Raw genomic sequence first — 22,108 nt, forward strand, 5'->3', positions numbered from 1 at the left:
ACTTTAAGGCGCATGATTCCGCCCCCCCCCAAAAAAATAGAATCAAGAGAAGTGAAGTTTGTTAAGGGTGCTGGGAATTATAGCTCAGCGGGGTTGGTGCAAGCAACAGTTCCCAGCAACACGAGGCACTTGCAGACTGTCAGTTTTTGCAGGGGTGGTGTCAGGCACCGTGCTGAGGAGGGCTGCACTGAGGACAACAGTATAGATTTGGAACAGCGGTTTGCAGAGGGACATAGTTCAGAGGACAGAAGCTGGTAAATACTGGGTGGGGAACAGCTAGGAGAAGAAACACTGGAAGATTCACAGTCTCTGGACAGCATTCCTCCGCTCTCGCCAAGGTCAAGAAGAGCTCGGAAAGTGGCAGAACAGAAAGCACACACAGCACAGAGGGAACAAGATCAGATTACAAGATGTAGACGTGACGTAGATTAATAGGGACGTAAGGCGGTGGAATCCTTAATTGGGAGCACCGCCATTCCAAGGAGATAAATAAAATTATTATTATTATTATTATTATTATTATTATTATTATTATTATTATTTATGTATACCCCGCCTATCTGGCAGGGTTTCCCCAGCCACTCTGGGCGGCTTCCAACTGAATTTTAAAAATAATACAGCATCAAACATTAAAAACTTCCACCTTCAGTTGTCTTTTAAAAGTAAAATAGTTGTTTATTGCCTTGACATCTGCTGGGAGGGCGTTCCACAGGGCGGGTGCCACCACCGAGAAGGCCCTCTGCCTGGTTCCCTGTAACCTTACTTCTCGCAGGGAGGGAACCACCAGAAGTCCCTCAAAGCTGGACCTCAGTGTCTGGGCTGAACGATGGGGGTGGAGACACTCCTTCAGCTATACTGGGCTTTTGAGGCCGTTTAGGGCTTTCAAGGTCAGCACCAACACTTTGAATTGTGCTCGGAAACGTACTGGGAGCCAGTGTAGATCTCTCAGGACCGGTGTTATGTGGTCTTGGCGGCCGCTCCCAGTCACCAGTCTAGCTGCCGCATTCTGGATTAGTTGCAGTTTCCAGCTCACCTTCAAAGGTAGCCCCACGTAGAGCGCATTGCAGTAGTCCAAGCGGGAGATAACCAGAGCATGCACCATTCTGGCGAGACAGTCCGCGGGTAGGGAGGGTCTCATCCTGCGTACCAGGTGGAGCTGGTAGACAGCTGCCCTGAACACAGAATTGACCTGCGCCTCCATGGAAAGCTTTGAGTCCAAAATGACTCCCAGGCTGCGCAGCTGGTCCTTCAGGGGCACAGTTACCCCATTCAGGACCAGGGAATCCTCCACACCTGCCTGCCCCCTGTCCCCCAAGAACAGTACTTCTGTCTTGTCAGGATTCAACCTCAATCCTGAGATGGGCTCTTTGTTCTCTCGCTGCGATTATTAAAGCTTCTATTAGGTAAGAAGGCTCCTTTTCCTTTGTTCTGCTTGTCTGCTGCCACGGGGGGAGAAAGCCAGTTCCCTAACACAGCGACATTTGGGGAATACTTTCCCCAAAGGTCAAACTTTTTGCAAGAAGGGATGTGACAGGGGAATCGCACTGGGAAATGAGAACGTAAGAACATAAAGACAAGCCTGCTGCATCAGGCCAATGGCCCGTCCAGCCCAGCAGCCAACCAGATACCCAAATGGGAAACCAGGAAGCAGGATTCGAACACAAGACCCGCTCTCCCCTCCTGTAGTTTCCAGCAGCTGAGATTCAGAAGCAGTGCTTCCTCCGACCGTGGAGTCAAGATAATAGTTTGGGCGCTGAAATCTCAGGGTCTGGGGTACACCTAACCTGCTCCCCTCACATTTATTCGAGTCTTTGTTTTTATTGTGCCAGTTAATTTTCATTTGCCATTCGATTCATCATTTTCAGTTTTTGGAAGCCAGCTTGGAGCTTTGTGGTTTAGAAGAAGGAAGGCTAAGGCTAATCTGACGAATCAATCAATACATCAGCTGAAATATTATAAATGCCAAGCAGGCAAATGACAACCACACACACATGTCCAGGTTTGTGAAATTGTTATGTACTGAAGTTCTCACCCTGGGCCAGCAGGGGGATACTGTAGATAGTTTTCACTCAGGTCCACATATGCAAATAAGGGATCGAAAGTGACGTTCAGTGATTGGATAGTTACAGAAAATGGTAACTGTTGTGTTCTAGTGGAGCTCTATATAAGCAGGCTGACTGAACCCTTCAGTTCAGTTCAGTTCTGGCCTGTGAATAAACAAGAGCTGTTTGGAGAATCTCTGTGTCGTCTGATATGTTCACCCACAACTTAACAGAAATAATAATGTTGGTGGAGAAGCATTGAATTGTCTTTTGTAATGACCAGCCTTTATACTGTTGTTAAAATTGCCAGTTTAATCGGGTTCAATTTGAGCACGAAAGATGTTAAATTGTTTTTTTATATGCAACAACAGCGGCAAGAGTATTGTTAGCCCAGAAATGGAAGCAAAAAGAGATTCTGACGAAAGAAGAATGGCAAATAAATTTAATGGACTATGCAGAATTGGACAAAATGACAGGAAGGATTCGAAACCTGCGGGACCAGAGATTTACATAAGATTGGAAGAAATATATGAATTATATGAAGATCAACTGTAGCCAACCAATTACGCTAGTAGGACTACAAGAAGCTGTGTAAGGAGAAATGTATGAAGCATTGCAATTAGAGAAATAGTGATATTAGTTATGAGCTAAATGTAATTGAAGAAGTGGGAAATGTGTGATTAGATTGGAAAATTTTCAGATGAGATTGATGGAAGTCAAAAAAAATTGTATAAGATGTTAAAATATGTTTAATTACTGTTGAAAATGATATGTTGAAAAATTTATGTACCGTATATATATATAAAAAAAATTTGAGCACGAAATGCGAGTGGGCAGAACCTTTCAGAGAGAGAGAAAGAGGTTCCTTCTGTTCTATTTTGGAATAACCGCTTGCAAAGATGCCCAGCTCAGAAGGACATCTGTTTCCTGTCTAGTAACATGTGTGGTTTTCATCTTCTCTAAAGCAACATTTGAAAAATCACTGGTGAGAACCGGGCGGCTCACAGTGCTGTCCGAGGCAGGTTTAAAAGGTAAAGGTAAAGGGACCCCTGACCATTAGGTCCAGTCGTGACCGACTCTGGGGTTGCGGCGCTTATCTCGCTTTACTGGCCGAGGGAGCCGGCGTACAGCTTCCGGGTCATGTGGCCAGCATGACTGAGCCGCTTCTGGCGAACCAGAGCAGCGCACGGAAACGCCGTTTACCTTCCCGCCAGAGCGGTACCTATTTATCTACTTGCACTTTGATGTGCTTTTGAACTGCTAGGTCAGCAGGAGCAGGGACCGAGCAATGGGAGCTCACCCTGTCATGGGGATTCGAACTGCCGACCTTCTGATCGGCAAGTCCTAGGCTCTGTGGTTTAACCCACAGTGCCACCCTCCCACGGTGTTCCGTGGGACGTACTCCTGAGTAAGCGCATGGGCTCGCCGCTTTGAATGCTTTTCAGGATCCGCTCACTTCCCGGCCTGTCAATCATTTGCTGCCATGCAAATCAGGTTAAACGCTGGGGAGGAGGGCAAGGGGATTTAATGAGTGCTCTTGTGGGGAGAGAGAAATAGAAAAGAGAGGTGCTAATTAGGGAAGGGGGCGGCTATGGGGCGCCTCTTGCATGTGGGCTGCCTGGGGTGAAGTCTGAGGGGGTGCTATTTACTTAGCCGCACCTGACCCAGTTAATTAGGGAGAGAGCGCAAAATATGGTCTGAAGCTCAACATCAAAAAAATGAAGATCATGGCCACTGGTCCCATCACCTCCTGGCAAATAGAAGGGGAAGAATTCAAGGCAGTGAGAGATTTGACTTTCTTGGGCTCCATGATTACTGCAGATGGTGGCAGCAGTCACGAAATTAAAAGACGCCTGCTCCTTGGGAGAAAGGCGATGGACAACATCTTAAAAAGCAGAGGCATCACCTTACCAACAAAGGTGTGTATAGTTAAAGCTCTGGTTTTCCCAGTAGTGATGTATGGAAGTGAGAGCTGGACCATAAAGAAGGCTGATCGCCGAAGAATGGATGCTTTTGAATTCTGGTGCTGGAGGAGACTCTTGAGAGTCCCATGGACTGCAAGAAGATCAAACCTCTCCATTCTGAAGGAAATCAGCCCTGAGTGCTCACTGGAAGGAGAGATCCTGAAGCTCAGGCTCCAAGACTTTGGCCACCTCATGAGAAGAGAAGACTCCCTGGAAAAGACCCTGATGTTGGGAAAGATGGAGGGCACAAGGAGAAGGGGACGACAGAGGACGAGATGGTGGGACGGTGTTCTCGAAGCTACCAGCATGAGTCTGACCAAACTGCAGGAGGCAGTGGAAGACAGGAGGGCCTGGCGTGCTCTGGTCCAGGGGGTCACAAAGAGTCGGACACCACTAAACGACTAAACAACAGCAACAAAATTAGGGAGAGGATGCAGGCAGCCAAGAAGCCGAAGGATGGACTTCCGGGTTAGCGCCATCGGCGAATGGAGGAGTTCCTCCGACTGGAGGAACGGGCTCCGTGGAAATTGGGTCTTCCCGCCGCGGCGAAGGCGGGGGCCCGTTAGAAATCCCAGGCGGAGGGAGCCTGGGAACGTGGGGTTCGGCAGAGCACCAAGAGCGCCTCCCCTACTCACGAGGAAACCCATTTTTGGGGCTCCGGAGTGAAGTGGGGTGAGCAGCGCGGTGCATCAAACCGATTGCTATTTCCATGGAGGGAAGCCGCGCAGCCATCGCCAGAGAGCGCTGACTTTTTCCTGATGACATTTGGACTCTAAATCAAGTACCTGTGAGTAAAAACGGAGAATCGGATTAAGAATTTGCAAATTTATGAATTAGGCACGAAGCGGGAAGGTGTAAACAGGAAGTCCGCCTCCCGTTCTTGTATACGGATTGAAGCAAAGACCTTGCAACCTAATAGCCTAAAAAGTTCTTTTGAAGTTGGAAATTTCCTGCACCCATAACCAACAAAAACCCCCTTGAAAGCAGGAGAAAAGGGGGGGGGGATTTGACTGTTTAATCCTGCAGGAAGTGAGAAAAGGAATATAAGTTTCCACTGTCCCAAACCTGGGGACGGGGTGTCGGGACAGAAACTGTTTGAGACGTCCATTGATTGAAAGTGGAGTATTTTGACAGCTAGGAAAAAAAATAAAGAGAAACAAACTAACTTCAACGCTACCTTCTGCATTTTTGCTCTTTAAAGAAACAAAGTATTTGAAATTGAAAGGACTTGAAATCGAAAGTAACTTTCTTTGTTTGATACTTCCTTAAAAAAATGGATACAAATAGAAATTGTGTCCCCTAGAGGGAGCCTGTCAGTTTGCGGTTACAGCTTACATATGTGAGTTTTGGACCGTGGGAACAGCCGTTTGACCTTGCTCTCGAACAGAAATGTGTTGGCAGGAAGGTTTGGTGTCTGCCCTTGGTAGGACTAATGCTCTGCTGGAGCAGCTGTCCGAGAAAATGAGCCTGATGAATGAAAAACTGGACTTCATGAGTGCTGTGGCCAGCGAATACGATTTAACAGGGAACAAGGATAAAGAAGTTACACAGCGATCAACTCAGGAATCTGGTTTGACAAGGCAAGTCCAAAGGCAGATGGAGAAGGAAGAGGCAGTAGCTACTCCTTATACAACACAAATGACAAGATTCAAAGTTCTACAGGAACATTGGAAGATTGTACTTGGAGAGTGCTGGGAAGTATTTGAATTCAAGGAAGCTTTTTACTCTAGAGGGACTGTGAAACAGGTGAATAACTATTTGGACAAATGCTTTTTGGACTACAAAGATGAAGATTGGGAGTGGGACTGGGGGGAAGGAGACAATCGGATGAAGGAAAATGGAAATCATTATTGGATGGAACCCTCCGGGGACCCACTCCCCCAGAAACCAATAATAGACAAAGAACTGCGTAATTACAAACAAGAACAAAAAAATTTGCAGAAGGGGCCTAGAAGAGATTTAAGGGCCTCGGATATTAGAACACCAGATTGATGGACTATGTAATGGACAGAAAGGACTGATATGACCCGAAACCAGGAAGAAGGGACGTTGGATGAGAATCAGAGATATGAAGGGAATTTCTTATGTTAATTATGGAATTAGTGTAATATTATTGAAATTTGAGGGATTACGCTGGAAAGGAACTAAATTGGCTTTAGTAGAAATGATTTTAAGGAGAAATGCATGAATGTGATGTGATTTTGAAATTTTAAGATTTTTAAGATAAGATAAGGTTAAAGAGAGTAAAGTAAATTGAATAATAGATTATTTTAAAAGAGGGAAAGGATAAGTGGATTAATAAATAGAGTGTGAAGATTAATTATTTAAATTAAAATTAAGAAATATGGGAAGAATTTGCTGAAACAACGAACTAAACTGGAATACAAAAAGGGAGGTGTGAGGAGGTTCAAGAATTAGGCAAATGAAAAACTGTAATTTGAGATTTGTATTTTTTTTTCTTTTTCTATTTTTTCTGTTTTCTTTTTTGGGTTAGGGTTGGGGTTTTTTATGTGTATTCATGAAACTCTGAATAAATATTATTTGAAAAAACAAAACAAAACAAGAAGCTGAAAGATGGAGAGGTGTTGATGGATTTCAAGCCAGCAGCGTGAGCACCTGAGGGAGCCCCAGCAGGGGGCGCACACGAGCCACACTTAAGCCATTTGCAGCCTGGAGAGTTTTTTAAAAATAAGAAATTATCCCTCCCTCCCACCTTTCCTTTCTGTCTCCCCTTCCCAGGGCCGGATTTAGGTTTGATGAGGCCCTCAGCTCCTGAAGGTAAAGGGGCCCTTTCTATGTCCAGCTGTCCTTTGTCCACAACAAATGGCCACTGTTTTTTGTTGTTGAACATATGCTATATGGGAATTGATGGACCTCATAGGTATCTCAAGCCATTTGCACATGTGGCCACACACACACACACACACACATTTAACGGTTTACAACTGTACATAAAACCACAAAATAAAAACCATGGAAAAGTTAAAATCAGAAATCCACTAAGTATTATGGAAAGTTGTCGTCTTAATTGCCTCCATGGGGGTGGCAGAATAGGAAAGTTTCCAGCAGACGTTTAAAAGGCATTTACAGAAGGTGCCTGATTCTAGTGGCAGAGAGTTCCACAGGACTGGGCGGGTGACACTAAAGGCTCAGTTCCTTATGGTTGTCAAATGAGCCTCACCAGCTCAGGGAATGGCCAGAGATTCTCCTTCAGATGATCTCAGTGACTGAACTGGAATAGAAAGGGGTTCAGGACGTTCCCTGCGATATCCTGGATCCATGTTGTTCAGGGCTTTGTAAATTAATACAAGGACTTTGAACTTGGTTTTGTGGGCAGCCACTATGGGGCCAGATTGAGGTTTTTTGAAGCCCTGAGCTACTGAAAGTAATGGAGCCCTTTCTATGTCCAGCTGTCCTTGGACAACAACAAATTGACACTGTTTTTTATGTTGGATATATGCTAGATGGTAATTGATGGACCCATTGAGAATTGAGAAGTAGAGACATCACCTTGCCAACAAAGGTTCGTATAGTTAAAGCTATGGTTTTCCCAGTAGTGATGTATGGAAGTGAGAGCTGGACCATCAAGAAGGCTGATCGCTGAAGAATTGATGCTTTATAATTCTGGTGCTGGAGGAGACTCTGGAGAGTCCCATGGACTGCAAGAAGATCAGACCTCTCCGTTCTGAAGGAAATCAGCCCTGAGTGCTCACTGGAAGGACAGATCCTGAAGCTGAGGCTCCAAGACTTTGGCCACCTCATGAGAAGAGAAGACTCCCTGGAGAAGACCCTGATGTTGGGAAAGATGGAGGGCACAAGGAGAAGGGGGCGACGGAGAATGAGATGGTTGGATAGTGTTTTTGAGGTTACCAGCATGAGTTTGACCAAACTGCGGGAGGCAGTGGAGGACAGAGGTGCCTGGCGTTCTCTGGTCCAGGGGGTCACGAAGAGTCGGACACCACTAAACGACTAAACAACAACAACAACAACAAATTGACGGACCTAAGAGGTATCTCTAGCCATTTGCACATGTTTCCGTGCAACCAGTCCATGCAGAATGTAGGCATCCTATATATAGAAAGGAGCAAAGCAATGATCTTTTAGGGAGCAGGCGAGCAGGCGGGGGCCATGACTTACAGGAGCCTACACAACACAAAACACGGTTGCTGTATGTACATTTTATTTTATTTGTTTTTTATCTTATATTTTGGAAATGTACATCCAGTGGGGTTTTCCCCCCATTTAAATTTTTTTTGGGGCCCCCCAAGCTATATGTAAATCCTGCACTGCTCGCCCCCGTCCTTCCTTCCTGTCTCCCCTTCGTCCCATTTTTTTACACCAGGGATTGTATATGACCGGACTGCTGGGCCAGCTCAGAATTCTGCATCAGATTTGGCAACCAGGGGAGCCTCCATTTTTTTCAGTTTCAACCTGATTATAAACGTATATATAGAGAGTTTAAAATCCTACCCATGTTAAATTGTTTTGTAATGTTTTCCCCCTATGCTTTTAGCTTCTCTTGTTCCTATCTGTAAGCCTTATGTCCCCGTCAGGGGAAAACACAGTGTGTTTAACTAATAATAATAGTAATAATAATAATAATAATAATAATAATAATAGTAGTAGTAGTAGTAAGTGCATTTTTGTTAAAAAAATGTTTAGGGGTACAGTCATACCTCATGTTACATTTGCTTCAGTTTGCGCGTTTTCAGGTTGCGTCCCGCGGCGACCCAGAAGTACCGGAAAGGGTTACTTCTGGGTTTCGCTGATCGCGCATGCGCAGACGCGCAAAATGACGTCATGCGCATGTGCAGAAACGGCGAATCGTGACCTGCACAAACGCACAGATGCGGGTTGCGTTCCTTTCAGGTTGTGAATGGGCCTCCAGAACGGATCCCATTCGCAACCAGAGGTACCACTGTACTCTGATTTTGACTCAAAAAAAAATCACCATTTTATACTTCAAATCGGGAAAAATAAATACAGTAAATGGACAAAAGTACAAAGATTCACAAAATGTTTAGGGGTATCCATTTCTTTGGTTTCTGAATGTTGGAAGGTCCAGAGTATTGTCGGCCCAGAAATGGAAGCAAGAAGAAATTCCGACAAAAGAAGAATGGCAGACAAAATTAATGGACTACGCAGAATTAGATAAAATGACAGGAAGAATTCGAAACCTGCGGGACCAGAGAGTTACAGAAGTTTGGAATAAATACATGAACTATTTGAAGAGCAACTGTAATCAACAAATTATGCTAGTAGGACCACAAGAAATTTTGTAAGGAGGAATATATGAAATATTGCAAAGAAGATAAAAAAGAGAGACGTTAGTTATGATACTTAAAAGTAATAGTGAAAGTAATAAATGTAAACTAAGTGGAAAAGGTTGGAAAAATTTTAGATGTGATTGACGGAAGTAAAAAAAAATTGTCTAGGATATAAAAGTATGTTTTATAATTGTTGAAAACGATATGTTAAAAAACGAATAAATATATATATAAAAAGGAAGGTCCAGGGCTGATAAAAGAAAGTACTTTTTCAGCGCTCAGTAAAACTGTGGAACTCACTGCCACCAACTCGGATGGACAAATTCATGGAGGAAAGAAAGGCTACTAGCCTAAGGTGACCAGATTTTTTCCCAATGAATCCGGGGACACTTTTCAACTTCAATGGATTTTGTATGGGGACTGATTTGTAAATCCGGGGACTGTCCCCGGGAAACGGGGATGCCTAGTAACCTTATACGAGCCACAACGGCTCCGCTCTGCCTCTGTGGCCTCAGTCAGCCGAGCTTCTAAGTAGCCGGTTGTTGGAAACAGCAGGAGGCGAGAGGGCTCTTGAGTTCGAATCCTGCTCGTGGGTTTTCCAGAACAAGCGTCTGGTTGGCCACTGTGAAAACAGGGCGGCACTTTGGTCTAATCCAGCTGATTCTTCTTATGTTCTTACGCCCCCCCTGCCCCCAATGGCGAGGTTGGGTCTGGGCCCAGCGGTGCAAATTGGGAGACCCCAGCAGGCTCAGAGAAGATGATTGCCCCTCCAGCAGCTTCTGATATTTGCCTAAGAACTTGGCACGCTCGGCTCCGTCGCAAACAAATAAAAAGTTTCTTCCACAAACAAGAGATCAGGGCGATCCCACCCTGTCTGAACGAAGCGGAGGGCAGGTCAAGTTCCAGAACGGGGTGGGAGGGAGAAAAATTATGGGCTGTCTCCAGATCCCCTGCCTGAAAAGCCCCTTCTCTCAGCTGCCTCTCTCACACACAGACACACACACACAGCCACCTGCAAAAATGCTTTCCTGAAAGCCAATTCGATTTAGCCAGACACAAAACAGATCCCTGGAAAAAAACAACAACGCATTGCTCAGCGCAGGTCAAAAACAAACATGCATGCCAAGAACGGCCTCAAGGAGGCCGCACCAGACGGTTAAAAGCATGTCCCCAACAAGAACCCTGGAGAAGGCAGTTTGTTAAGGGTGCTGGGAATTATAGTTCTGCGTGATGTAAGTGTTACGAGAATTGCAAGGTCTAAGATATAAAACAAGCGTTCATAAATGTACCAGGCAAACACATACATAAATATAGAAACCACGTGTCTGAAACAGTACAGTGGTACCTCAGGTTACATACGCTTCAGGTTACAGACTCCTCTAACCCAGAAATAGTGCTTCAGGTTAAGAATTTTGCTTCAGAATGAGAACAGAAAAGGCGCAGCACAGCAGGCCCCATTAGCTAAAGTGGTGCTTCAGGTTAAGAACAGTTTCAGGTTAAGTACGGACCTCCGGAACAAATTAAGTACTTAACCCGAGGTACCACTGTACAGGAAAAACAGTCCTAAAGCCATTTTGACTCTTTCAGTGACCTCAAGTATTCCTCTGTGGTTTGGATGGAAATGGGAAAAGCCTCCCCATTGTCTCTGTGCTCACAAATCCTGTCATAAGGGCGTATTTGGGTATGCATAGGGTGAGCCTGTGTCCTGGACTCAGGAATTACCGTATTTACCATCACAAAAGAATGCCCAGGTAATGCAATCAGTGACCATTATCAGGTATCCTGGCAGACAGGATTTCTGCTGTAGACCGCCTCCTTCTGTGATGTATGTATGATGTTTTTGGGGGTGGTCTTGGGCTACAGGGTGGGCAAATTCAAAAGTCTATATAAGGGCTTGCGCACCATTGTTCTGGGTTCCTCCTCCCTCCTGTGTGGGGTGAGTAAGGACCCTGTTTCAACAGTTTAATAAAGATCAGGTTTACTAGCTGCTTTGCTTCTCAATATTCTCTGCTTGGCCTCTGTTATTCTCTCCTACCAATAGGGAACCTACATAAGGATTCTATATATGGGCTCTTGGGTACCCCATATGGGGAAAGGGGCAGATTTTTTTCTTACAAGGTTTATTTTCAAGGTTCTTTTCTGGAAGGGTGCTAGAAAAGGCTCGTTTCAGCTCAAAATACCTTGGTTCCTCTCCTTTTGCTCCCCAACGCTAAGGCGGCCCCACATCCTGCTGCTGCGCGTAAATACCTCTGAGCATGTGTGAAGTGCATCCCCCCATACTACTACTACTACTACTAATAAAATTTTATTTATATCCCGCCCTCCCCAGCCGAAGCCGGGCTCAGAAGGAGAGAGGGGACAGGCTGTGCCTTGGCCAAAGGCCTGGTGGAGCAGCTCTGTCTTGCAGGCTCTGCGGAAAGATGTCAAATCCTGCAGGGCCCTAGTCTCATGAGGCAGAGCGTTCCACCAGGCCGGGGCCAGTGCTGAAAAGGCCCTGGCTCTGGTTGAGGCCAGCCTAACCTCCCTGTGGCCTGGGACCTCCAAGATGTTTTTGTTTGCAGACCGTAAGGTCCTCCATGGGACATACCAGGAGAGGCGGTCCCGTAAGTACAAGGGTCCTAGGTGTATAGGGCTTTAAAGGTCAAAACCAGCACCTTAAACCTGATCCTGTACTCCACAGGGAGCCAGTGCAGCTGGTATAGTACCAGATGAATGTGATCTCGCAGCGAAGACCTCGTAAGGAGTCTCGCTGCGGCATTCTGCACCTGCTGGAGTTTCTGGCTCACTCTCAAGGGCAGCCCCACGTAGAGCGAGTTACAATAATCCAGTCTGGAGGTGACCGTCGCGTGGATCACAGTGGCTAGGTCAGGGCGAGAGAGGTAAGGATCCAAATGCTTAGCTTGGCGGAGATGGAAAAATGCCGCCTTTGTTACAGCTGCAATCTGCACATCCATGGAAAGGGAGGTGTCGAAGATTACACCCAAACTCTTAACGGATGGTCTGGCACTAACTGTGCCCCCGCAATAGATGGGAGTTGCCCCCCCCCCAATCCCATATCGTCCCGACCCAGCCAAAGGACCTCTGTCTTCGAAGGATTTAACTTCAACCGGCTCCCATGTAACCATCCAGCTCGCCTGCTTTCTTTGTACATCTAAAACAAAGAAGTTCTTCCTTGAAGGCCGGAGGGCAGGTGGTTCAATTGACCACTGCACACTTCCTCTTGCAAGAAGTTAAAAAGAACAGGTTGAGAAGGAAGTCACCTCTAATGGTCTATAGGTAGCTGCTTATCTGCAAACTGGATTGCTATCTTCACAGCACGCTCCCTAAGCCAGCCTCGGAATTCCTGGTGTCAATGGGGGGGGGGGGGATACATTGATCCAGAAAGAAAAGATGTTTCTGCAATGTCACTATTCAAGCACATGCACCAGAAATGTAGGCTAAATTGGATTAGCAAAGTGCAACGAAGCCACTTTAAAAACAACAACACAATTCTGGATTTTTTGCAGTTAGGGAAGTGAGCGGGAAATGCATCAAAAAGTGTTGGATGAACGGATTGCTAATAGAAATCCCATCTGATTGGAGGGCGTTCCACAGGGCGGGTGCCACCACCGAGAAGGCCCTCTGCCTGGTTCCCTGTAACCTTGCTTCTCGCAGGGAGGGAACCGCCAGAAGGCCCTTGGTGCTGGACCTCAGTGTCCGGGCAGAACGATGGGGGTGGAGACGCTCCTTCAGGTCTACTGGGCCTTTGAGGCCATATAGGGCTTTCAAGGTCAGCACCAACACTTTGAATTGTCCCTGGAAAAGTACTGGGAGCCAATGTAGCTCTTTCCGGACCAGTGCTATATGGTCACGGCTAAACATGAGGAAGAACGTTCCGGCAATAAGAGCTGTTCAAGAGTGGAACGGACTCCCTTGGAAGGTTTTGGGCTCCCCTTCCTTGTTTGTTTTTAAAGAGATCTGTCCTGGATGCAGAGGGTTAGGGCTGGATCAGGGCCAGATGTAGGTCAGACGAGGCCCTAAGCTCTTGGAGGGAATGGGGCCCTTTCTATGTCCAGCTGTCCTTTATCAACAATGAATTGTCGCTGTTTTTTGTGTTGAATATATGCTATATGGTCATTTATGGACCTAATAGGCATCTCAAGCCATTTGCATGTGTTGCCCTGCAACCCGTCCATGCAGAATGTGGGCACCCTATATACAGAAAGGAGCAAAGCAGTGATAATCTAGGGAGCAGGCGAGCAGGCGGGGCCCATGGCTTACATCATAGGAGCCTACACAACACAAAACACGGTTGCTTTATGTAGATTCTGGTTTCATTTGTTTTTTATCTTATACAGTCATATCTAGTGTTACGTTTGCTTCAGGTTGAGCTGAGGCATCTGACCAAGGCCTGTATTTTAAAATGAGCTTAAAGATATATTTGCAAATGTTTGTATGTTTCATGCCAGGCAGAAACCAGCTGGCTAAGTACTTTGGCAGTTGTTTATCTTCCTGCTCTCCTGAACAAGGGCCCCCCTGATTTATAGCAGTAGCAGGAGACAAGTTTCTCAAAGTTGTAAAAGGGAATTACAGGCTGGGAGCAAATGTTACACTGACCCTACATATTACAGAATACAATCAAGCTGCAAAAACACTAATTAAGAGTTGGTAAATAGTAAGATTTATTGTTTAACAGAAAATAATACCATGTGCCTCCCATCAGACTCTAGCCATATTTTCCTAAGGTTTAAGGTATACTGAGAGAGTTAAAGGGCAATAAATTTTGGGAAGAGTTAATGGGAAAAGCAGCTGGCTGGGAAAGGGGGGGTAAACTGAAGAGGCTTCTTTTGAAGTACTGGAAAGGGTTACTTCCGGGTTTCACCGCTCACGCATGCGCAGACACTCAAAATGACATCATGCGCATGCACAGAAGCGGAGAATCGCGACCCGCACACACACAGACGCGGGTTGTGTTCTGCTCAGGTTGCGAACGGGGCTCCGGAACGGATCCCATTCGCAACCAGAGGTACCACTGTATTTTGGAAATGTACATCCAGTTTGTTTTTTCCTTTAATTTTTTGTTTAGCTTATACGTAAGTCCGGCAATGGATTTACAGTTCTATGATTCAGCAAAGATGGAGGACGCCTGCGAAGGAGGCATCTTGCCTGAAGGAAACTGACACCCCCCTCTTGAGCAGTTGCCCATTTTTATTTTGCTTTAAAGTCCTAAAGTGAATCGCCCGCTTGCCAGGGAAATGCACAAACAACAACAAGAACACCCCCCGAGTGAACACCCAGGCAGGCGGCCTGCTTGCTCTCGTCATTACCTGGGAATCAATATCGAGGCATCCTGAGCGCGGTAACCGCAAACGCCCCATTTTCTCTTGGAATCAATCCCTTCTAATGCAGATAAAGAGCACAGCACAGGGAAAACAAACTCAAGAAGGTCAGTGGCAACTTGCTCTCAGCATCTCTGTATCCCTAAGCATGTCAGCAAACAAAAGGGAGGTCGTCACGGCGACGGGACTCAGCCCAGCGGCCGAATGCATGTTTGGAAAGGGAGTCGGCCGAAGATTCGTTCCGCAGTGGTGTTGGGAAAGACTTCTGCCTGAAGCCTCAGGAAGCAGCTGGTGGCCAATGTGGGCAACACTAAACAGCCTCGGTCCAGTATACCTGAAGGAGCATCTCCACCCCCATCGTTCTGCCCGGACACTGGGGTCCAGCTCCGAGGGCCTTCTGGCAGTTCCCTCACTGTGAGAAGCCAAGTTACAGGGAACCAGGCAGAGGGCCTTCTCGGTAGTGGCACCCGCCCTGTGGAACACCCTCCCACCAGATGTCAAAGAGAACAACAACTACCAGATTTTTAGAAGACATCTGAAGGCCGCCCTGTTTAGGGAAGCTTTTAATGCTTGATGTATTACTGTATTTTAATATTGTGTTGGAAGCTGCCCAGAGTGGCTGGGGAAGCCCAGCCAGATGGGCGGGGTATAAATAATAAATTATTATTATTATTATTATTATTATTATTATTATTATTATTATTATTATTATTAACAGGCTGGGCTAGGGACCAATGCTTGCGTCAAGGTACCCAAAAAGAGAAGAAGAGCCTGATGGATCATTCACTCCAGCACCCTGATCTCACAAGAACCTAGGTCTCTAGATAGACTGCTCTTGGCCTGGAGGTTCCATCAGGATCGCCTGACTCCTGGATCACCCCAAGGGCCCATCTCGTCCAGCATGTTGTTCTCCCAGGGAAGCAGGTGCCCCAACGAGAAACCTCCAAGCAGTCCCTGCAAGAGCACTATCCCCTCTTGTGGTTTCCAGCAACTGGTACCCAGAAGCACTGCTGCCTTCGGTGGTGATGGCAGAGCACAGCCATCATGGCCAGTAGCCATCAATAGATGGTGTAAGTGCAATAGTTTTAAGGTAAAACGTTTAAGTACAGAAATAATGTAGTTTCAAATATGCAGTGATATAGTATAAAGGTACATAAAATAATTAAATGATACAGACTTCCAACAGATTTATAGTCCTCAAAAAACCGAGGTATGGAACCAAATATCATGATATGTGTTAATACACTTTAGAATGTATATACTTTATTATATTTATGATCTATGGTATTGAAGAATCTGATTTATTTTGACATATTATTTGATATTACCAGCTGAAGAAGGCGTTTACTCCGAAACAGGGCCCTGTCCTGGTCACCACTACTGAGTCGTACATCGGATTCACACTCCGGATACTCCTTTTCGGCCCTATTTGATTCTTTATTCTTTATTCTGATTCTATATAATATGGACTCCTTTTGACTGCCATTGAGACTTGTATAAAATAATTGTTGTGTACTGGTATTTTATGTACCTTTATACTATATCAATGCATATTTGAAACTACATTATTTCTGTACTTAAACGTTTTACCTTAAAACTATTGCACTTACACGTTGTGTTTAAATTTACTATTAGCTTCAAACTGTTATTCTTAGCAGAATATACACGTTTTTCTTTTCAACTCTCGAGTAGGAATTATTCCTTATATTGAAACTTGTGGCCTGAGCTCTTGGTATATTCTTTTTAGTGTATTTCCGACAAGAACTCCAATTTCTTTATCAATAGATGGTGGGCACCACTGTTTCCTGCTGGAGGGAGATCCATCATTTAACTACGCAATGCTGGGGTGCAGAATGAATAGGGCCGTGCTCTCGATCTGGATGAAGTCCGAATCCTCAACCAAAATCAGGGCGATTTGGGTGGATCCTGGCTTCGGCCGAATCTGGTTCAGACAGTGCCATTGGCCTGCCATAGAGATCACGCATGCGTGAATGGGAGTGGGGGGTATATGGGAATTTATAATATCATTTATAATATAAATTTTCTAATCATGTTGTATTTATATACGGCAAAGGGAAGTTTAGAGTAATTAGGTATATTTTAATTCAGGTAACTTATGCAATAGGTTTAAATTAGAAAATGAATGTGGATTCTGAATTTGATGTTTGTAATTCTCTTTGGTTTTGGAATAATAAAGAATTTTTTTTGGGGGGGGCGAGAGGGAGTCGCAGGTTCCCCTCTGCAAAGAACAACACAGGGCTCTTTGCAAAAGGGCTTTGAAACAACCCCAAACTGGGCCTTGGCTGTGCACGCACCTCTGTCCCAAGCTGGGGAACACACCTGCAAAGCCAAAGCGAGCAGGATTGAACCCTCTGCTCACCAGGGTCCAATCCTGCTAGTTGCAGGGGTCTGCTCCAACGCATTCCCCACAGGTTATCAAATAGCAGAACTTTTTCCCTCTCTTTTTTTTTTTGAGAACTTGGCTTGTACCTTATCATATCACAGAATTATAGGATTCTAGACTTGGGAGGGGGTCCTCCATTTAGCCCAACACCCTGAAAAGCAAGAATCACAACTAATGATGAGAGATGGCCATCCAACCCTTGCTTAGAAACCTCCAATGGAGTCCACCGCCTTCTGAGGAGACCGTCCCGCTGTCAAGTGGCTCTTAATGCATCAGCCGCACCTGTGAGATTCCTACGCATCACAAGGATGTTCAGTTCTGACCAGTTCAATTCCAAATGAATCTGAACTTCAAAGTCTAAAATCCCTGGTAGAGGACAAGGGTAGCCAAATTCTGTGTGATTGCCATAAAACTTGGGGAACAAGCTGTGCTATCATAATGATTAAGGCCTTAAATGATAAATTTAGGTTATATTGTAGTGACTAAGTTTTAATTTATATGTTTTTAAACTGTTGCTATAGTGTCACGGGACGCAGGTGGCGCTGTGGGTTAAACCACAGAGCCTAGGACTTGCCGATCAGAAGGTCGGCGGTTCGAATCCCCGCGACGGGGTGAGCTCCTGTTGCTCGGTCCCTGCTCCTGCCAACCTAGCAGTTCGAAAGCACAAAGTGCAAGTAGATAAATAGGTACCGCTCTGGCGGGAAGGTAAACGGCGTTTCCGTGTGCTGCTCTGGTTCGCCAGAAGCAGCTTAGTCCTGCTGGCCACATGACCCAGAAGCTGTACGCCGGCTCCCTCGGCCAATAAAGCGAGATGAGCGCCGCAACCCCAGAGTCGGCCATGACTGGACCTAATGGTCAGGGGTCTCTTTACCTTTTTATACAGTCACACCTTGGGTTACAGCCTCTTCAGGTTGCGTTTTTTCGGGGTACGGAATGCCGAAACCCGGAAGTATGGGTTACTTCCGGGTTTCGGCGGTTGCACATGCGCAGAAGCGCTAAATTGTACTTTGCGCATGCGCAGAAGTGCCAAATCACAACCGGCGCGTGTGCAGACGCGGGTTGCTAACGCTGCAGGCTGCGAACGTGCATCCCGCATGGATCACGTTCACAACCTGAGCATCCATTGTATCTGTATTGTCCCTGTTATATCTCATTGCAAATCCAAATGTATCTCTGTTGTGTTTTATCACTTCCTTGATAGAGTATGTGAGCTGGTCTGTGACCGAAATAATAAATTCGAAAGGAACCCCTCTGTGCCACACACACACACACACACACACACACACACACACACACACGGCCCTTACCTGATGAAGACTATGACCCCGACCCTTGCAATGTCTTTGTGCAGGATTTTCCAGGACTCTCGGATCAGGGCCTTCTGAGACTCTGAAAGGGAGAGCCACTCAGGGTTTTCCCCACACTCAGTCTCCTTGCTCAAGTCGAGCCCGCCTTCCACAAACGACCCTCTCTTTTCCACGTCAAAAGTTGGCTCCGGTGTGACGCCTGGTCCAGATAAGGCACACCCCATCTTTCTCGGGGGGGGGGGACGGATTCTGGCACCCTGTGTCCTTCTTTCCCTCCACGCCAGCTAAAGCAAACAGAATTTTTTTATTTCAAAGATAGCTGGAGACGGAACAAACAGGCATTAATTGAATCAGCTCTCAGGGGAGAAGGGAGAAGCGCTGGTGATGGCTTCGCAGCACACGTTGTTCCCGTTGAAAATTGCACGCGAGCAGAAAACGGTCCACCAGGCCCACTTTGTTTCACAGAATTGGAAGCGACCCCGAGGGTCATCTAGTCCAACCCCCTGCAATGCAGGAATCTTTCCCACAACTCTGAGATTAAGAGCTAGTTTCAATTATATTCCTATCCAGACCTCTCCCTGAAGAGCAGAGGGCAGACTCTCCCCACCCCAGATAACCTCATCACGACCTTGTAAGGCAGGCCAGCTTGACTGATGGCAGCGACCCAGGACATTCAAGGGCTGGACAGGGATTTGAACCCAGAGCTCAGGTTAAAAACACTCATGCACACACTCAAACGAATGAAAAGGGTAGATGTGCGTGGAGGCTGTGAAAAGGGCAAATGCTAGGGATCATTATGAAAGGAACCGAATATAAAACTGTTGTTATCATAATAAGGCCGTTATGCAAATCGACAGTGCATCTGGAACACTGTGTAGCGTTCTGGTCGCCTTGCCTCAAAATGGATATTGTAGAGTTGGAAAAGGGAACCAGAACGACCCTGTGAGAAAAGGTTGCTGCCTTTGGAACTTAGAATAGGGTTACCAGACGTCCCCGGTTCCCGGGGACAGTCCCCGGATTTGCAAATCTGTCCCTGGACAAATTCCGTCCCCGGAATGTCCCCCGATTTGCAAATCTGTCCCTGGGAAAAGTGGCAGCGGCAGCCTCAGCAGCCCGGTGCCAGCCTGGTAGTGCAGTTGACTCTGGCTGGCTTCAGGAGCTGCTCGCTGCCATGGCACCCGCCATTTTTCCTGCGCCAAGGCAGCCAGCAGCTCCTGAAGCCAGCCAGAGCCAACTGCACTACCTGGCTGGCCCCTCCTGGGCAACGGCTGCCTGCCCGTGACTCCTGAACCTCCCCTGATCTGTCAAAACAAAGGGGGAAGGAGATTGGGGAAGGCTTGAGAGCCACGGGCGCGAGGCGCGCCGTTGCCCAGTCTCTGCGCATTTACGTTTCACAGGGTGCGAAAGAAGGGCTTTGCACCTTTCTACAATATGCATGTGTGCTTGGGCCCAGGATCTTTTGCCTCACCATCCCCAGTACTGACTCCCTGTTGCTACTCAGATTCAAAAAAGGGGGGGGGGAAGTGTCCCCGGATTCATTGAAAAAAAATCTGGTAACCATAACTTAGAATCAGAGTTGAGACCCTAAGGGTCATCTAGACCAACCCGCTGCAATGCAGGAGTCTCAACTCAAGCATCCATGACAGATGGCCATCCGACATCTGCTTCTAAACCTCCGAGGAAGGAGAGGCCACCAACTGCGGGAGGCAGTGGAAGACAGGAGGGCCTGGCGTGCTCTGGTCCAGGGGGTCACGAAAAGGCGGACACAGCTAAACAACAACAACAACAAGTTTTTATACTGTATTTTATGCTGCTTTTATAATTAAGTGTTTTAAATTTGTTGTTAGGTACCCTGAGCCTGGTTTTTGAACTGGGAAAGGGCGGGGTATAAATAATAATAATAATAATAATAATAATAATAATAATAATAAAGTGCATATTTTAAATTGGTTTCTCTTCTCATTGTAAGCAGCCCCCAGGTTGTACGCAGAGCGGCGTGGGGATGCCTAAACTCAATAAACGCAGGGTGCACGTTGCAATTAACAGTGTTCCTTGCACTTTGACAAAGAGCTTGAGGTTGTGCAGTGGGGGGCAGGCGGTGGATGGGAAGTGGTTGGCGCCAGCGGGGGGGGCACTTCTTGCCTCCCACCCACCGGCTCTGCTGGTACACATGGCCACTTGGGAGCCGCTGCCAGGCTGCGAACGGAAGCCTCTGAGCTGCTGGAGGAGATCCATGGAGAGGCGCCGGCAAACCAGAGTGTTCGGCTGAAGCGGTGCCAGTTCCCACCCGGAAAAGTACGAGGGTGGGTGAGATAGACCGGGGAATCTCCGAGGACCCAAAGGGAGCATGAAGATGGAGATGGGGGGAAAGGAAACCCCAAAGCTCGCAAGAAGTATCTCAGGCCCCGAGTTTATGGGGTGCAAACTTAGGGTGGACTCTGGCAATGTTACAAGGTGGGCCCTGGAGTTGTTGTCGTTTAGTCGTGTCCGCCTCTTCGTGACCCCCTGGACCAGAGCACGCCAGGCCCTCCTGTCTTCCACTGCCTCCCGCAGTTTGGTCAAACTCATGCTGGCAGCTTTGAGAACACTGTCCCACCATCTCGTCCTCCGTCGTCCCCTTCTCCTTGTGCCCTCCATCTTTCCCAACATCAGGGTCTTTTCCAGGGAGTCTTCTCTTCTCATGGGGTGGCCATAGTCTTGGAGCCTCAGCTTCAGGATCTGTCCTTCCAGTGAGCACTCAGGGCTGATTTCCTTCAGAATGGAGAGGTTGGATCTTCTTGCAGTCCATGGGACTCTCCAGAGTCTCCTCCAGCACCAGAATTCAAAAGCATCCATTCTTCGGTGATCAGCCTTCTTGATGGTTCAGCTCTCACTTCCATACATCACTACTGGGAAAACCAGAGCTTGAACTAGACGGACCTTTGTCGGCAAGGTGATGTCTCTACTGAGCCCTGGAGACGGAGGTTAATTGGGAGGGCAGACCAGCCTTGCTCAGAGCGCCTTTGCTGTGATGTGGAGCAAACTTCTTAATATTTTTTGAAGTTATTGCTTCAAAAAGTTATTGAAGTTATTGCTAAGGGTGCTCTTGTGCACCTGGAGATTCAAGCCCTTTCTCCCCACCTGGAGACTTCAGATCAGGCCTGGAGGTCTGGAAGTCCTAAACCACATCCTTTCTCCCCAGGTGAGCCCCTCCTCAGCCCTCATCTCTCTGTGCCATCCCTTCATGCTCTTTTACCTGCCTGGAAGGTGTTACTGCACCTCTTCCCAAACTGGACTGTGAGTTGTTGTTGTTCTAGTTTGTAATTTTTAAATTTTTATTTTATTAAAATAATTCAACATTAATACATACATATTACGAATATACAGACAAACATACCTTTCAAACAATCCTTAAAAATATTCATACATACCCCCACTCAATCCCACACATACTTCCTTTTCCCATAAACATCCACCACCCCTCACCCCACCCTTGTCTTAGACTTCCAATCTACTCAATTGCAATTTCTTTCCACTTCTATTACTTTCTTTCACACACTTTTAAACCAACTTTCTACTTCTTTTTCTGTTACACATTGTTATCCATCTTATTTAGTATTTCAGTATTTATAACGGAACTTATTTATTCTAATAGGAGTTCTGATTTTTCACAATGATTTTGCAAATATCCTTTAAACACCTTCCAGTCCTTGTCTATCTTCTCTTTTGAGATCCTTCCAATTTCGCCCATTGTTTTGGATATATTGTAATACTCCAATAATTTGGCAAGCCACTTTTGTCGGTATTATACCTCTTCTCCAATTTGG

The 22,108-nt window shown here is 46.4% G+C and overlaps 1 protein-coding gene across 1 annotated transcript in view; it reads right to left on the reverse strand.

Annotated features, from left to right (window-relative positions):
- Nucleotides 1-22,108, reverse strand: part of LOC128418187 (neuroglobin-like) — a 40,341-nt gene that overhangs the window by 12,778 nt on the left and 5,455 nt on the right. The window contains exon 2 of the mRNA XM_053397628.1: nucleotides 18,303-18,586. Coding sequence (XP_053253603.1) covers nucleotides 18,303-18,526 — 224 coding nt within the window. The 5' untranslated portion in view covers nucleotides 18,527-18,586. The remainder of the gene's footprint in view (nucleotides 1-18,302; nucleotides 18,587-22,108) is intronic.

Source organism: Podarcis raffonei, chromosome 8, assembly GCF_027172205.1.
Source record: "Podarcis raffonei isolate rPodRaf1 chromosome 8, rPodRaf1.pri, whole genome shotgun sequence".
NCBI classification, from domain to species: Eukaryota; Metazoa; Chordata; class Lepidosauria; order Squamata; family Lacertidae; genus Podarcis; species Podarcis raffonei.